General features: G+C 47.6%; 1 protein-coding gene across 6 annotated transcripts in view; it reads right to left on the bottom strand.

Annotated features, from left to right (window-relative positions):
- dgkza (diacylglycerol kinase, zeta a) overlaps positions 1-16,395 on the bottom strand; it is a 663,976-nt gene that overhangs the window by 10,145 nt on the left and 637,436 nt on the right. For all 6 annotated transcript variants that reach the window (XM_072518865.1, XM_072518866.1, XM_072518864.1 and 3 more), the window contains one exon: positions 15,327-15,426. In XM_072518865.1, the coding sequence (XP_072374966.1) occupies positions 15,327-15,426 (100 nt within the window). The remainder of the gene's footprint in view (positions 1-15,326; positions 15,427-16,395) is intronic.

The following is a 16,395-nucleotide window of genomic DNA, read 5'->3' as shown; positions in this document are numbered from 1 at the left end:
ATGCTGTGAATGCTTGCAATTTTCCATGCCAGGCTGACTTGGGGCCTACAATGAGCCTTCTCACACAGTGGTGCAGGATTTAATGTTTTGCCAGTAACTGAACTGGTTCTCCACTGAATTGTGTTGCTTCTTATAGCCATAGAAGGCATTTCTGAATGAGATTGTGGAGTGAAACCCCCCCACTGTTCTTCCATTGGATGAGACAGCAAGGATTAATTACTCCAAAAGCTTTGTGGGCAGGATGGTGCTCCAGTGTATTGATGTATGAACATATGCCCTACGTCATTCAACGCGTGAGTGGATTCTCTGGCGATTCAGGGTTCGCTTCAGTCAGGCATCAGTGAGATTTCCGTCCATAGGCAAAGGGTTAAAAATTGTGGGTTGCAGAATGGTCTTGGGGAGGCATCTCCTTACGAGTCACTAATGGAATAGAAAGTTGGAAAAGTACCCGAGAGTAATGAAAGGAAGGAACTTGCATGTGTATAATACCTTTCATAGTCCCCAACTGCTTGACAGTCAATGAGACATCTTTCCTGGAGTGTAGCCAGGTTTTGTAATGTTGGGGAAACATGAGAGCCAAGGTCCCACAAACAAGAATGGGGTAATGACCAGACCATCGTTATTTTTAAAAAAGTGATGTTGATTAAAGGATAAATATTGGCCAGGTCACTGTGGACTGTTCTTGCTCCAAATAGTACCATGTGATCATTTACATTTGCCTGAGAAAGTAGACACTTCCAACAATGCAGCACTCTCTCAGTACCAGATGAGGCGTCAGCATAGATTTTATACTCAAGTCACCAGTGGGTCTTGAACCCACAACCTTCTGACTCGGAGATGAAAGTGCTATCCCTGAGCCACAGCTGATATACAATAACCTAAATTTAAGGCAAATTGGGGGAGAACAGACAGAATGTCCACCTGAAGCCAGAATATTACCTCCAGCACAGAAGATAAACAAAATGGATGGGACAGAGGAAATCGAAGAGATTGTTGAATTCAATATCGAGCCAAAAGGCTGTAAAATGTCTGATCACAAAATTATGTTCTTTTTTATTTCAGATTTCCAGTATCTGCAGTATTTTGTTTTTAATGGAATGTAGCTATTCATTATTCCGCTATTTGGATAAATTCCTAAAACTATTACCACTCTCTTTGCACCATGAAATCCTTTATCAGTAAATCTCTCCCACCTCATCACAGACCTTCCTTTTTGCTCAGCCCCCCCCACCCCTTTTCACTATTTAAAACCCATTATATTTCCAGGGAAACACAAGAGGTGTAGGCCATTCGGTCCTTCTCTGTCATTTAACAAGATCATGGCTGATTCTCAACCTCAATGCCATTTTGTCGCATTATCCCCATATCCCTTGATGTGTTAAATATCTCAAAATCTACTCATCTCAGTCTTGAACATACTCAATGACTGAGCCTCCACAGACCTCTGGTCTAGGGCATGCCACATATTCAACACCCTCTGAGTGAAGAAATTCCTTCTCATCCATGTCCCAAAATCACCTACCTCTTATTCTGGTGTCCCTTGGTTCCAGCACCCACCCCACCTCCACCACCCAAGGGAAGCATTCTTCCTGCATCTATTCTGTTGAGCCCTGTGAGAATGTTGCAAGCTTCAACGAGACCGCCTTTCATTCTTCTAGACTCTAGAGAACATAGGCGCAGTCCTCTCAATCTCTTATAGGACGTTCCAGCACTCCCTCTATCGCAAGTATATCTTTCCTTGGGTACGGAGACCAAAACTGTAGACAATGCTCTAGGTGTGGTCCATCTTCCTTCAGTTTCTTCTGTTCTGAAGAAAGATCCTTGACCTGAATCGTGCTCTCCACAGATGCTACCAGACCTGCTATTTCCCTCATTTCCTTGTTTTATTTCAGATTTCCAGCATCCACAGTATATTGCTTGTTTACTATCTCACTTCACTAAGATATCTTGGAATCATGGATGGGATTCTACCATTCGGCGGCACAGTGGGCCGCTGGGAGTACCGATTCTGGCCCCTACAGGGGGCCAGCACGGCGCTGGAGCAGTTCACGCTGCTCCAGCCTCCCATTCCGGCGTGAACTGTGCGCTGCGCCAACCCGCGCATGCGCGGTGGCGTCCCTCAACGTGCCGGCCCCGACACAACATGGCGCGGGAGTTCAGGGGCCGGCGTGTAAGAAAATAGGCCCGGGGAGTGAGAGGCTGGCCCGCCGATTGGTGGGCCCCGAACGCGCGCCAGGCCCCATCGGAGGCACCCCTGGGGTCGGAGCCCCCCCCCCCCCCAGCCGCCCCCCAACCCTGCGAGCAGATCTCCCACCGGTTACGACCTGGTGTGGACGGCGCCAGCGGGACTCAGCCTTTTTAGAGTGGCTGCTCGGCCCATCCGGGATCCGGGCCGGAGGATCGGCGGCCCGGCTGCGTAGAGCGGCCCGCGACCGGCGCCACGCCAAACACGCTGGCGGCAATTCTCCGCTCCGAGGAGAATCGCGTGCCGGCGTCGGGCTGCGGTTGCAGGGATTCTCTGGCCCGGCGCGGGGCTGGGAGAATCCCGCCCCATTACCTGGTATTAAGAAGTGAGTTGAATTGAGCTGTGAAAAGTCATCTCTATCCCACCCACCTGACACACATCCTCCATTCTAAACATCAAAGAGCTCAGTACAATCTGCAATGATAATTTAGATCACAACAATTTGCAATGTCAGTATTTTGTTGTGTCTGCAGTGTTTCTTGTCCAGAGATTTCCATGTTACTCCGAGCAACACAACAAATGTGGACTCGAACCCGAATGTGGGGTTTAAGGGATTTTTGAAAAAATCAGATCCAAATAAAGATTTCTAAATAATCTACTTCAGGTGACTTCACTAAACACCTTTCAAAACCGCACAGAATCAGAAATGATATTTATAAAGCACCATAGAAACGGGAAGAGGCCACTTCGTCCCTTGAGCTTGTGATAATGATTATTCAATTCAATGGTTTGCAATTTTACAACATTTGTTCCAGAACATGTGGTTGAAAAAATCCCCGTATACTAAAATGTGCATTCTATCTATTTTCATATACAACATGACCAGTTTGATTTGATTTGTCACATGTACCGAAGTACAGTGAAAAGTATTTTTCTGCGGCCGAGGGACCGTACACAGTACGTACATAGTAGACAAAATAATAATCAACAGAGCACATTGACAAATGGTACATCGACAAATAGTGATTGGTTACAGTGCGGAACAAGGGGTCAAACAAAGCAAATACATGAGCAAGAGCAGCATAGCATGTCGTGAATAGTGTTCTTACAGGGAACAGATCAGTCCGAGGGGGAGTCATTGAGGCGTCTTGTAGCTGTGCGGAAGCAGCTGTTCCTATGTCTGGATGTGCGGGGCTTCTGACTTCTGTACCTTCTGCCTGATGGAAGGGTCTGGACGAAGGCAATGTCTGGGTGTGAGGGGTCTCTGATAATGCTGTCTGCCTTCCTGAGGCAGCGGGAGGTGTCTCCAGAATCAATGTGGGGGTGGCAAGCTGGTGTGATGCGTTGGGCTGAGTTCACCACACTCTGCAGTTTCTTGCACCGTGCAGTTGCTGTACCAGGCTGTGATGCAGCTGGATAGGATGCTCTCTCTGGCACATCTGTAGCAGTTTGAGAGAGTCGGTGCAGCCATGCCGAATTTCTTTAGCTTCTGCAGGAAGTAGAGACGTTGTTGGGCTTTCTTGACTGTTGCATCAACGTGAGTGGACCAGGACAGACTGTTGATGAGGGTGACCCCCAGGAACTTAAAGCTATCGCCCATCTCCACTTCGGAGCCATTGATGCAGACAGGAGTGTGTGTCGTGCTACGCTTCCTGAAGTTAATGATCAGTTCCTTGGTCTTTCCAACATTTGGGGAGAGGTTGTTTTCGGTACACCATGCAACCAAATGATTTATCTCCCTCCTATAGTCTGATTCGTCGTTGTTTGAGATACGGCCCATCACAGTCGTATCACCCGCAAACTTATAGATTGAGTTGGAGTTAAATCTTGCCACACAATCATGTGTGTATAGGGAGTACAGTAGAGTACTGAGCACACATCCTTGCGGGGCCCCGGTGTTGACGACTATTGTGGAAGAGGTGCTGTTGCCTATCCTGACAGATTGCAGTCTGTTGGCGAGGAAGTCGAGGATCCATCTGCACAGGGAGGGGTCAAGTCCAAGATTGCGGAGTTTGGTTATTAGTCTTGTTGGGATAATGGTGTTGAAGGCGGAGCTCTAGTCTATGAACAGCAGTCTTACATAGGTGTCCTTGTTGTCGAGGTGTTCGAGTGTTGATTGTAGAGCCTGGGAGATAGCATCTGCTGTGGACCAGTTGTGGTGATAGGCAAACTGCAGTGGATCGAGACTGTCTGGGAGGCTGGCAGTGATCTGTCTCATGACTAGCCGCTCGAAGCATTTCATGATAACAGATGTCAGGGCCACCGGTTAGTAGTCAATGAGGCAGGCTACCTTGTTCTTCTTGAAGGAGGTGGGGACCTCAGAGCGGAGGAGTGAGGTGGTGAAGATATCCGCGAATACACTCGGCAGCTGGTCTGCGCAGGCTCTGAGTGCTCGCCCAGGGACTCCGTCGGGTCCCGTCGCTTTCCGCAGATTCACTTTCAAGAAGGCAGCTCTTACCTCTGAGGCTGTAATAGTGGGTACAGGTGTGTCCAGGGCTATTGGGGCGGGTGGCACTGATACATTGGCTGACTGCTCAAAGCGGGCATAGAACTTGTTCAGATCATTGGGTAGGAATGCTTCAGCCCCAGATATTCCGCCTGGCCTTGCTTTATAGCCCATGATCTTGCATAGGCCCTGCCCTGATCTGCAACATACTCTATATGCCTGCCTTTATCCCGATCCCATAATACATCTAGTAACAAAAAATACCCATCCACTTCAAATGTAAAATTACCAATTGATCTAGCATCAATTATAATTTGTGGAAGGAAGTTTCAAACTTTTACCACCATTTGTGTGTCGAAGTGTTTCCTAACTGCACCACTGAAACTTCTGACTCTTTGTCAGTGGAAATAGTTTCTATCTATCCTATCTGTTCCCCTGAATTTTCTGAAAACTTCACTCCTTAACCTACTGAAAGCCAAGGGAAAACATCCTTGTTTAGGTCATCTCTCTTTGTCATTTCACTTTTGGGAGTTCAGGTATAATTTTAGTGAATCTATGTTACACTCACTCCAAATATATCTGTGGTGCCCCGAACTGCACATAGTTCTCTAGCTGTGGGTGGCACGGTGGCGCAGTGGTTAGCACTGCTGCCTCACGGTGCCGAGGACCCGGGTTCGATCCTTGACCCAGGTCACTGTCCGTGTGGAGTTTGCACATTCTCCCAGTGTTTGCATGGGTCTCACCCCCACAACCCAAAGATATGCAAGGTAGGTGGATTGACCGTGCTAAATTGCCCCTTAATTGGAAAAAAAATAATTGGGTACGCTAAATTTTAAAAAAGTAGTTCTCCAGCTGTTTTGTAACCATGGTTTAGTACAGCCAAAACAGGACTTATATCCCCTTGTATTCTTATCCTCCAAATATAAAGGCCAGCATTCCACTTGTCTTTTTGATTATTTTCTGCACCTACTCCTTATATATGCGTACTCGGATGCCCAGGTAGCTTTGAACCTCGACCGTTCGTCTCTTTTCACAATTCAGGAAGTATCCCGTTCTATCTTTTTTAGATCCAAAGTGGATAATCTTATATATGCCTCTCTTGAAATCTATTTTCCACAATTTTGCTCATTTGTTATCCTATCAATTTTAGGCTTTGAAAAGGCCCTTCTTTATTCCCTTATTTCCCCTTTCTTTTATTTTGCAATTATCATTTTTGATCTATGGGTGATCAATGAACATGTATCTTTGAGTCTAGCAGCAGAGAGAATGAGAAATTCAAAAGTTACCGGAGAGAACACTCTGCTAGTTTGAACAGGAACTCCAGACTTGTCGGCATCAGAGAGGGGGCTGGGATTCAGTTTGATTGATTGGCTGGGGAGCCAATGTATTGGCCCAAAATGCCATTCTCTGCCCGGTGACAGATGGTGATTGGATCCTATTCCAGCGGGATGGTTCTCAGATACCTGAGGGTTACAATTTAACTTTTGGACACAGAAAGACAAGGACCTGCTTTCCTCTCTCTCTCCAGAGAGGCTGTGAGTGCTGTATTCCTGAATCTACAGAGGCTTGAATGAAACTACAGTAACTACCTCAAACTGAAGACAACTTTTGAACAGGAGAAAAGTGCTGGAAATGCCCATCTGACACAAATACACTTTTTCTCTTTTACTATTTTTTACCCCTTTCTTCCCCTCTGTGTTTGTTTGTCTTGTGTGTATATATGGGTAGGGGTACAGTTAAAGTGGGGAAGTTATAATTAGATAATAGTTATATGCTGCATATTTTATTATACTTCTTGTTATAAATAAACAGCAATAGTGTTTAAACCAACAAACTTGGTGACTGTAATTATTGGGCAGCCAAGGACCAAAGACTTCAGGTACTTTTCGAAGCGTTATTTGTGAATTTACTTGTGTTGTGACTCCGGGTCAATTGGGGCTGAAATTGACCGCGCATCAGCCCAGGCTGTCGTAACAGTTTCCACCTATATTGCTCACAATTCTGCCTATTTTTGTGTCATTGGCAATTTGGACACTCTGCTTTCTATCCCATCATCTAAGTCTTTAAAAAATACAGTGAATAGTTGAGCCAAAGCTAAAAAGTAAAATTCATATTCTAATGGCATTTCAGGAGCTCCGTAGCACCTCTTGGAAAGGGCCTACATCAATCATGCACTAAGGTGGTAGCTCGTGGCTGCGGTGGCCCAAGTCCACTCTCTGGGGTTGGGAGGCATCTCATTACACGATGCTGCTGAGAGTGCACTTTGTGCAGGTAAAGGTTCTTTTGCAGTTGTCCAGTGCTTTGGCAGCATATGTTGTTGCATTGCTAAGGATTATGCTGCATGGCTTCTATATGGGCCACCACAAAACACTGTATGGTAGATTACACAACAGAGCAGTTCAGAAGTTTATGGCCGCATTGTTTTTTTAAATTTAGAGTACCCAATTTATTTTCCAATGAGGGCAATTTAGCATGGTCAATCCACTTATCCTGCACATCGTTTTGGGTTGTTGGGGTGAGATCCCCATAGACACGGGGAGAATGTGCTACCTCCACATGGACAGTGACCTGGGATCGAACCCAGGTCATTGGCCAAGTGAGGCAGCAGTGCTAACCACCCTGCCACTGTACTGCCCTATGGCCACATTGCTTGAATTTATAAATGGCTACACGGGCAGCACGGTGGCACAGTGGTTAGCACTGCTGCCTCACGGCGCCAAGGTACCAGGTTTGATCCCGGCTCTGGGTCACTGTCCGTGTGGCATTTGCACTTTCTCCCCGTGTTTGCGTGGGTCTCACCCTCACAACCCAAACAATGTGCAGGTTAGGTGGTTTGGCCATGCTAAATTGTCCCTTAATTAGAAAAAAGAAATAATTGGATACTCTAAATTTATAAAAAATAAATAAATAAACGGATGCAATAAGTTGAATTAAGGGTTGAGGCTCTTGCAGCCCATCCCATGGAAGGTTTTCCAGTGGTGGCTCACCATTGGCTGTGGGCGTGATCTTCCTGTGCCACCGAGGACAATGGCGTTGCTTGATGGCCACACCACCGGGGAACCTACTGGGGATTGGGGGTCACCTTTAGCGTGACCGGAGGAACTCACCTGTGGGAAAGGCTGGGAAATCTCAGCTTTAGTTTTGCTCTTTCTTTGAGCACCAAAAATACCTTGTCTTTTTAAAACACCAAAGCTAACACTTTTGACCACTGACCTTCTCTTTCAGGTTAGTTAGGTTTCTCTACATTGTTTTTTTCTCAATTGGCTTTCATTGTAGTTTTTTCGCTTCAGCTGCTTCTTGTCCTAATAATGGCTGTACTGCAGGGCAGCCATTTTACTAGGCCAGATCATAGATCAGAAATGGTTATTTTAACTAATCACAATTCATGCAGGGTGCTGTGAGAGGGGCTCTAATATTAATATTCGATGGCAGCCCCTGGGCATGTCCGAATGAGCTCCATATTGACAGGGTGAATAAACATCAGGATTCTGTGTGACGGACTGCAGTACAATGCACTTATCATCATCATTACTATTGTAACAGGATGTCTCCTTAATTACCTTGGTGCAAGGCAACTAAGCAAATTGATTTAACTCTTACAATGCTGGTGGTGATATTTGCTGAGTTAAGAGAGTGCCACAGAGAAAAAAAAAAATCAAAATTGGTTTGACCTTTAACCCGTTGACACTTTGCCCCCAGCTGACAGGTAAAAAGGCATCTCACAGGCAGCAGAGATTTCAGGAATGCTAACCTGTAGAATCCACATTCAGATTAGTGTTTATGACGAAGTGACATTGAAGGATCTGTTCTCCCAATCGTTTCCATCTGCTGGGTCATCAATAACAGGGTCAGTACAGATTCCAGATGGCGGGTTTTATTTCCCTCTCTCCTCTTGTTTTTGAAACTCCATCTGGCAATTTTCTTCCATAATAACAGCTCCTAACTAATTGTAAAATGGCCCTCGCAATATTTGCCCCTTCATCTGGCATCTATACTGTCACATTAATTGAGCTGTCCTGTACATGAGCTCCACAGGAAAAAAGCCCGACTGCATTGTACAGTCTTTTGTTGGAAGTTTGGTGTAATAACCCTCCTGGAGTTCGCTGCATTCATTGTGACCTCCACTGAATACGGAATCCTCCGGTAATGAAGGGACTGGGCTTCCCCTTAACAGGCGGTTAGATCGCGAGTATAAAATCCTCAACCTGGGAGCAGGTGAGGGAGGGAGACCCTTTATATCGTAAATAAAACCTAACCTTTGTTTCCTACCTGCTTGGTCAATGCGTGCTGCTTTATCGGATTCTACACTGGCGACGAGAATAAAGTGGAGCTCCCTCACTAGGCCTAGAGGGGTCTCTCATCCATCTGCCGAAATGCCGCATATCTGCAAGCTTGAACCATTTCAAGCAGGGGTCGATGACTGGGGACAGTATGTCAAGCACATGCAATGTTCTTTTCATACCAATGGGATTGTTGGGGACGAATGGCAGCCTGTGCTATTGTTAACAGCCTGCGGTGGACCCACGTACAGCCTCATAAAAGCCTCACCCACCCACATGCGCAGATACCTGGTCATTTGTCACATTGGCGGCCTTAGTGAAGGTTCATTTCGACCCGCAACCACCATTAATTATCCGGCAATTCTGATTTCAGATGGCCACTCAAACCCAGTCGGATTCAACTAGCGACTTCCTGGCCTGACACTTTGAAACCTGTGAATTTGATGCCAGGCTCAAAGAGTCGTTGCGAGATCGATTCGTGTGCGGAATCCCCACTGCCAACACGCAAAGAAAACTGTTGGCTGTGACTGACCTGACTTTACAACGCATCATAGAAATCGCCATCTCCTGAGAGACCTTGTAAGCAATGGGTCCAGGAGCTCAGAGGAATGGCTGTGCTAAGCCTCGGCCCCCAAACTGCACACTGCCCGGGTCCCGTCACAGAAGCAAAGCCCCGGCAGTGGGATGGCCCCCACAGGTACACCGGCTGCTGCCGCCACCGAGGCTGGAATGCCGCAAAACACGGCGAAGACTTGGCGTACAGGTTCAGGCCGGTGGCTGCTGGTTGAAGGTCACCAGAGGGTGAGAGAGAGACAGGGAGGGGAAGTCAGGGAGAGGGAGTCAGGGAGAGGGTGGGACTGAGATAGGGGGATAGAGACAGAGGAGGAAAGGAGGGGCAATGAGGTGCTAGTGAGGAGGAGAGAGATGGGATAGAGAGAAGGGATAGCGTGGGAAGGTTTGGGGGGGGGGGGTGGAGTGGGGGAGAAAGTGGGGGAGTGAGGGGGGGGGGACAGGGTTGGGAGAGAGAATCAGGGGGGGAGAGAGTGGGGGAGAGAGTGCGGGGGGGAAGAGAGTGGGGGGGAAGAGAGTGGGGGGGAAGATAGTGGGGGGAAGAGAGTGGGGGAAGAGAGTGGGGGGAAGAGAGTGGGGGGAAGAGAGTGGGGGGAAGAGAGTGGGGGGGAAGAGAGTGGGGGGGAAGAGAGTGGGGGGGAAGAGAGTGGGGGGGAAGAGAGTGGGGGGGAAGAGAGTGGAGGGGAAGAGAGTGGAGGGGGAAGAGAGTGGGGGGGAAGAGAGTGGGGGGGAAGAGAGTGGGGGGGAAGAGAGTGGGGGGGAAGAGAGTGGGGGGGAAGAGAGTGGGGGGGAAGAGAGTGGGGGGGAAGAGAGTGGGGGGGAAGAGAGTGGGGGGGAAGAGAGTGGGGGGGAAGAGAGTGGGGGGGAAGAGAGTGGGGGGAAGAGAGTGGGGGGGAAGAGAGTGGGGGGGGAAGAGAGTGGGGGGGGAAGAGAGTGGGGGGGAAGAGAGTGGGGGGGAAGAGAGTGGGGGGGGGAAAGAGAGTGGGGGGGGAAAGAGAGTGGGGGGAAAAGAGTGGGGGGGAAGAGAGTGGGGGGGAAGAGAGTGGGGGGGAAGAGAGTGGGGGGGAAGAGAGTGGGGGGGAAGAGAGTGGGGGGGAAGAGAGTGGGGGGGAAGAGAGTGGGGGGGAAGAGAGTGGGGGGGAAGAGAGTGGGGGGGGAAGAGAGTGGGGGGGAAGAGAGTGGGGGGGAAGAGAGTGGGGGGGAAGAGAGTGGGGGGGAAGAGAGTGGGGGGGAAGAGAGTGGGGGGGAAGAGAGTGGGGGGGAAGAGAGTGGGGGGGAAGAGAGTGGGGGGAAGAGAGTGGGGGGGAAGAGAGTGGGGGGGAAGAGAGTGGGGGGAAAGAGAGTGGGGGGAAAGAGAGTGGGGGGAAAGAGAGTGGGGGGAAAGAGAGTGGGGGGAAAGAGAGTGGGGGGAAAGAGAGTGGGGGGGAAGAGAGTGGGGGGGAAGAGAGTGGGGGGGAAGAGAGTGGGGGGGAAGAGAGTGGGGGGAAGAGAGTGGGGGGGAAGAGAGTGGGGGGGAAGAGAGTGGGGGGGAAGAGAGTGGGGGGGGGAAAGAGAGTGGGGGGGAAGAGAGTGGGGGGGGAAAGAGAGTGGGGGGGAAGAGAGTGGGGGGAAGAGAGTGGGGGGAAGAGAGTGGGGGAAGAGAGTGGGGGAGAAAGGGGGGGAGGGAAAGGGGAAGAGAAAGGGAGAGAGAAAGGGGAAGTGTGGGGAAGAGTGAGGGAGAGGGCGGGGAGAGGGGAGGAAGGCAGGAGAGAGGAGGGTGCGAGAGGGAGGTGTGACAGAATGTTAAAACAAAGATGGACACAGACATAAACAGTGGGGAGAAGAGACTCACCCCAGGCCTGCCCTGATATATATCTTCCTAGTCGCGGTCTAAAGAATCAAACCAGCAGAAAACTTGGGGGAGGAAGAGAATGACAACTAACAACTCAGGAGACATTACTCCTCCTCTCAGTTTTAAAAGAGAGGCCTCTTATTCTTAATTTTACTCTTCTCAAATCTCTTGCATTAGGATGCAAGGAAGTTCAATTATTAACCCGTAACTCTCCAAGACGTCCAACACTCTTTCCACTTGACCAAGCTCCTAAACTCATCAAGGGAGGCACAGAACAATGACAGAGTTCAGCCTTGGGTGGCGGCTAACTCTAGGTTGCTTTCTTGGGACGGATCAGGCAGAGATCCTTATGCATGGATGGTGTGTGAGTTAGCAAAACATCATGGCAGCATGGTAGCACAGTGGTTAGCACAGTTGCTTCACAGCTCCAGGGTCCCAGGTTTGATTCCCAGCTTGAGTCACTATCTGTGCGGAGTCTGCGCATTCTCCCAGTGTGTACGTGGTTTTCCTCCGAGTACTCCGGTTTCCTCCCACAGTCCAAAGATGTGCAGGTTAGGTGGATTGTCTATGCTAAATTGCCCTCTGTGTCCAAAAAAGGTTAGGTGGGGTTATGGGGATAGGTTGGATGTGTGGGCTTAGGTAGGGTGCTCTTTCCCTGGGCCGGTGCAGACTCGATGGGCCGAATGGTCTCCTTCTGCACTGTAAATTCTATGATCACTGTATGGAGAAAGCTAAGAAAAATGAGTGGGGAGGACACTGCATGGGGAAAAACAAACATTTAACCCATTGACTATAATACAGATGATTGTTTAGGGATTTAAGCTATCAATAAAACAACATCTCAAGTGTTACATGAACAGTGAGGTCAGGAATTTGTGTGTTGAGAGAAGTTTCTTTGAAGTAAACAACTATGACTGTTTTCGTGAATTGTCTGTTTTCAAAGGATTCAGGAACAGATGCATCATGAGGTTTATCTGGGACATGTGACTTTGATGTAGGCAAACCATGGTGCTTAAAGCAGCATGATTTTCAACAGTTATTTGGAGGGCATGGAAGATAGAGAAGCTGAAATGTTACTATATACACAGTTAGATTGATCACCAAGCTATTTATGATAACATCTGCTCTGCATACTCCACCATCAAATGTTTTGTGCCTACTTAGAATAGTGTTATCGTGTATGATAGAAGAAAGGAGGTGGACCTTGACATGGACCAGCATGTTGTACTGTCTGCAGTTAATGTCACTTTATTTAGACTCTTTGTCCGCAAGCTACGTCTTTACAGTAACTGAAATATTGCAGAATTTAGAATGCTGAATCTCAGGCTTCATTCACTTGCCCATGGCCAGGAGCGCAATAATATGCAGAGTTAAAACAAAGATATTGTTCAGCTATGACAATGTTTTGCCTGTGGATACTTCATAAATGTAACACAATAGAGTATTAAATAAATAATAATTCCTACTTATTGGAAGAGCAACAATGTTGCATCAACCTCTATTGACCCAGGATTCAATTGACATGTCACTCCTTTGGATACTTTAACAGAGGTCCAGATCTAACACTTGTTACAGCCAATGCCATTCCAAAAAGTACTCTCATATCTCTATGAATCTTACAACAACATGCACACAAGAAATCTGGAACCTTCTCCCCCAAAAGGCCTTGATTCTATGACGATAGGAACTTTCAATACTGAGATAAAGAGACTTCTGCTGGGTAAGGATATCAAAGGATATGGAGCTAGGCTGGGAAATGGAGTTGAGGTAGAGGTCAGCACATAGAGACTGGTAAAGCTTGGATTATTCCCAGAGTACATAGAACATTACAGCGCAGTACAAGCCCTTCGGCCCTCAATGTTGCGCCGACCTGTGAAACCACTCTAAAGCCCATCTGCACTATTCCCTTATCGTCCATATGTCTATCCAATGACCATTTGAATGCTCTTAGTGTTGGCGAGTCCACTACTGTTGCAGGCAGGGTATTCCACTCCCTTACTACTCTCTGAGTAAAGAACCTACCTCTGACATCTGTCCTATATCTATCTCCCCTCAATTTAAAGCTATGTCCCCTCGTGCTAGACATCACCATCTCACTGTCTACCCTATCTAATCCTCTAATCATCTTGTACGCCTCAATTAAGTCACCTCTTAACCTTCTTCTAGGGGTGGTTGGGGGGAGGGGGTAGGATTTAATAGAGGCTTTCGAAATTATGAGGGGCTTTAATAGAGTAGATAGGGAGAATCTATTTCTATTGGCAGGAAGATTGGTAATCAGAGAACAGATATAAGTAAACTGATAAAATAAACCAAAGGGGTGAATAAGGAGTCATTTTGTTCCCCACAATGAGCTGTTATGATTTGGGAAGCATTTCCTGAAAGGGTTGCAGAGGCAGATTCAATAGTAACTTTCAAAAGGGAATTGGACATAACTTGAAAAAGACAAAAATGGAAGCTGTGGGGAAAGAGCATGGGACAAATTATTTTTTCTTTATTCTTTCATGGAATGTGGACATCACTGACAAGGCCAACAGGTCTTTCCCATCCCCAATAGCACTTGAACTGAGTGGCTTGCTAGGCCATTTCAGAGGGCAATCCAGAGGATCTGGAGTCATACGTACGCAATACCAGGTTAGAATGGCCGATTTACCTCCCTAAAGGATATTAGTGAACCATTGAATCCCTACAGTGCAGAAGGAGGCCATTCAACCCATCGAGTCTGCACCCACCCTCTGAAAGAGTTCTCTACCTCGGCCCACTCCCCCACCCTATCCCCGTATCCCTGCACATTGATCATGGCCAATCCACTTAACCTGCACGTCTTTGCAATGTGGGAGGAAACCCACGCAGATATGGAGAGAACGTGTTACTCAAGGCGAAAATTGACCCCTGGTCCTTGGTGCTGTGAGGCAGCAGTGCTAACCTCTGTGCCATCGTATGTGACTCCTGCCCCAAACCAAAAGAGGTTGACATTTGATGGTATTGGTAATACCCCACTATTGACATTCTGGGGGTTACCATTGACCAGAAACTTAACTGGACTAGCCATGTAAATATGGCTCCAAAAGCAAATCAGAAGTGAGGAATCCTGCGCCAGTAACTCACTTCCTGAGCCCCCCAAAGCCTGTCCACAACTTAAACGGCACAAGTAAGTGTGATGGAATATTCTCCCCTTGGCAGCATCCATGAAAACTCAGCCTGCTTGATTGGCACCTCATCCACAAACATTCACTCCCTCCATCACCGACGCACAGTAGCAGCCGTGTGAACCATCTACGACATGAACTGCAGAATCTTACGAAGGTTACTTTGACAGCACCTTCCAAACCCACTGCCACTACCATCTAGAAGGACAAGGGCAGCAAATATCTGGGAACACCACCACCTGGAAGTCCCCCCCCCCAAAGCCATGCACCATCCTGACTTGGAAATATATCGCCGTTCCTTCACTATTGCTGGATCAAAATCCTGGAATTCCCTTCCTAACAGTGGGTGCACCTACACTATATGGGCTGTAGTGGCTCAAGAAGGCAGCTTACCACCACATTGTCAAGGGCATATAAAGCTGGCTTAACCAGCAAAGTCCACATTCCTTCAATTATTATTTTTTATAATCCTGCAAATCAAGAAAATGCATCAAACCGCTACTATTTTCTGAGGGCAATGAGGGATGACTAATAAAAGGCGGCCTTGACCATGATGCCCGTCTTTTGGATGAGTGAAGAAAAATAGCGGAGAGCCAGAAAGTGAGATTCTGTAGCACTCCAGGCACTTGAAGCAAGGGGAGACAGGCAACAGCAGGAACTATAGCACAGCAGTTATTACATAACTAGCAGAAGGTGTTTGTTTTTCTACCTCAATAAATATCTTATAGCTACAGATGGACTGGTGCATGGGGAGTTGGATCGCCTGAATTCGGCACTTTACAGTCACCATTTCACTCAGAGTGAATTTGTGGTCATTACTAAACAGACACTTGGCATTTGGCCCTGCTAGCAAAGCTACAACCATTACCTGCAAATCCGTCTTCATTAATGATGCACCAGCTTCCACAAGAAAGTGGCATATGGTTCGATGTCGGAGTGCAGCAGCTTTGTGAAGGACAGTCTCACCACTGCAAACAGAAATCATATGTCCGACTTTATACTTTGAAGTCTGAGGTTCCACAGAGAAATTTCTCTCAACATTATTTTAGTTATAAACATATGCTGCAGCAGCAAAATTGGACTCTTTACATTTCGTAGCACAATATTTTGGTTTATTGTTTTCCCTTGGAGATGTGAACCCCTCATTCCTCTTCCACTCAGTTACCCAAGACCACAAACCTAAGCCTGAGAGAGAGGCCTGCAGAGTGATGCCAAGACTTCTGCTAAAGTTCTCAGACAGGTTTTGGAAGGTGCACAATACCACATGGAGTTGGGGAGGTGGGTGTGGTGGGGAACTTTAGTGACCACGGATGAGTCAGAGGCAAGTAGATAAAGAGAAGTTAGCTTCATTATGAAGTAATGTGTACAATATTTTTCAGATCCCAGATGGGTCTGAGAGTTCAATTCCAATACTTCTGTACCAACATCTATTACCTGGGCAGCACAGAGGCTCAGTGTCTATGGCACTGAGGACCCGGGTTCGATCCCGGCCCTGGGTCATTGCCGTGTGGAATTTGCACATTCTCCCCATGTCTGTTTGGTTCTCATCCCCACAACCCAAAAGATGTGCAGGTTAGATGGATTGGCCACGCTAAATTGCTCCTTAATTGGAAAGAATAACAATTGGGTACTCTAAATTTAAAAAAAAAATCAAAGTCTATTACCCGGTCCATAGGATTCCCGCTCCTCAGTGGAACTTCTTTCTCCACGAGACTCAAGGGCAGACTAATTGTTCCAACCCTGTAGATCTCGTGCAGGTTATAACAGGAACCATAGTTACAATGCTGTTCCCCCATTCACCTGGTCTCTGGTCAGGACCTCTCTCTAACAGTGGAGGACTGATCACCGATAATTCAGCAGCACAGAAGGGCAGCACGGTGGCGCAGTGGTTAGCACTGCTGTCTCACGGTGCCGAGGTCCCAGCTTCGATCCTTGCT

Source organism: Scyliorhinus torazame, chromosome 10 (genome assembly GCF_047496885.1).
Source record: "Scyliorhinus torazame isolate Kashiwa2021f chromosome 10, sScyTor2.1, whole genome shotgun sequence".
NCBI classification, from domain to species: domain Eukaryota; kingdom Metazoa; phylum Chordata; class Chondrichthyes; order Carcharhiniformes; family Scyliorhinidae; genus Scyliorhinus; species Scyliorhinus torazame.
Note: the sequence above shows the minus strand (reverse complement) of the source record. Positions and strands in the feature narration are given on the sequence as shown.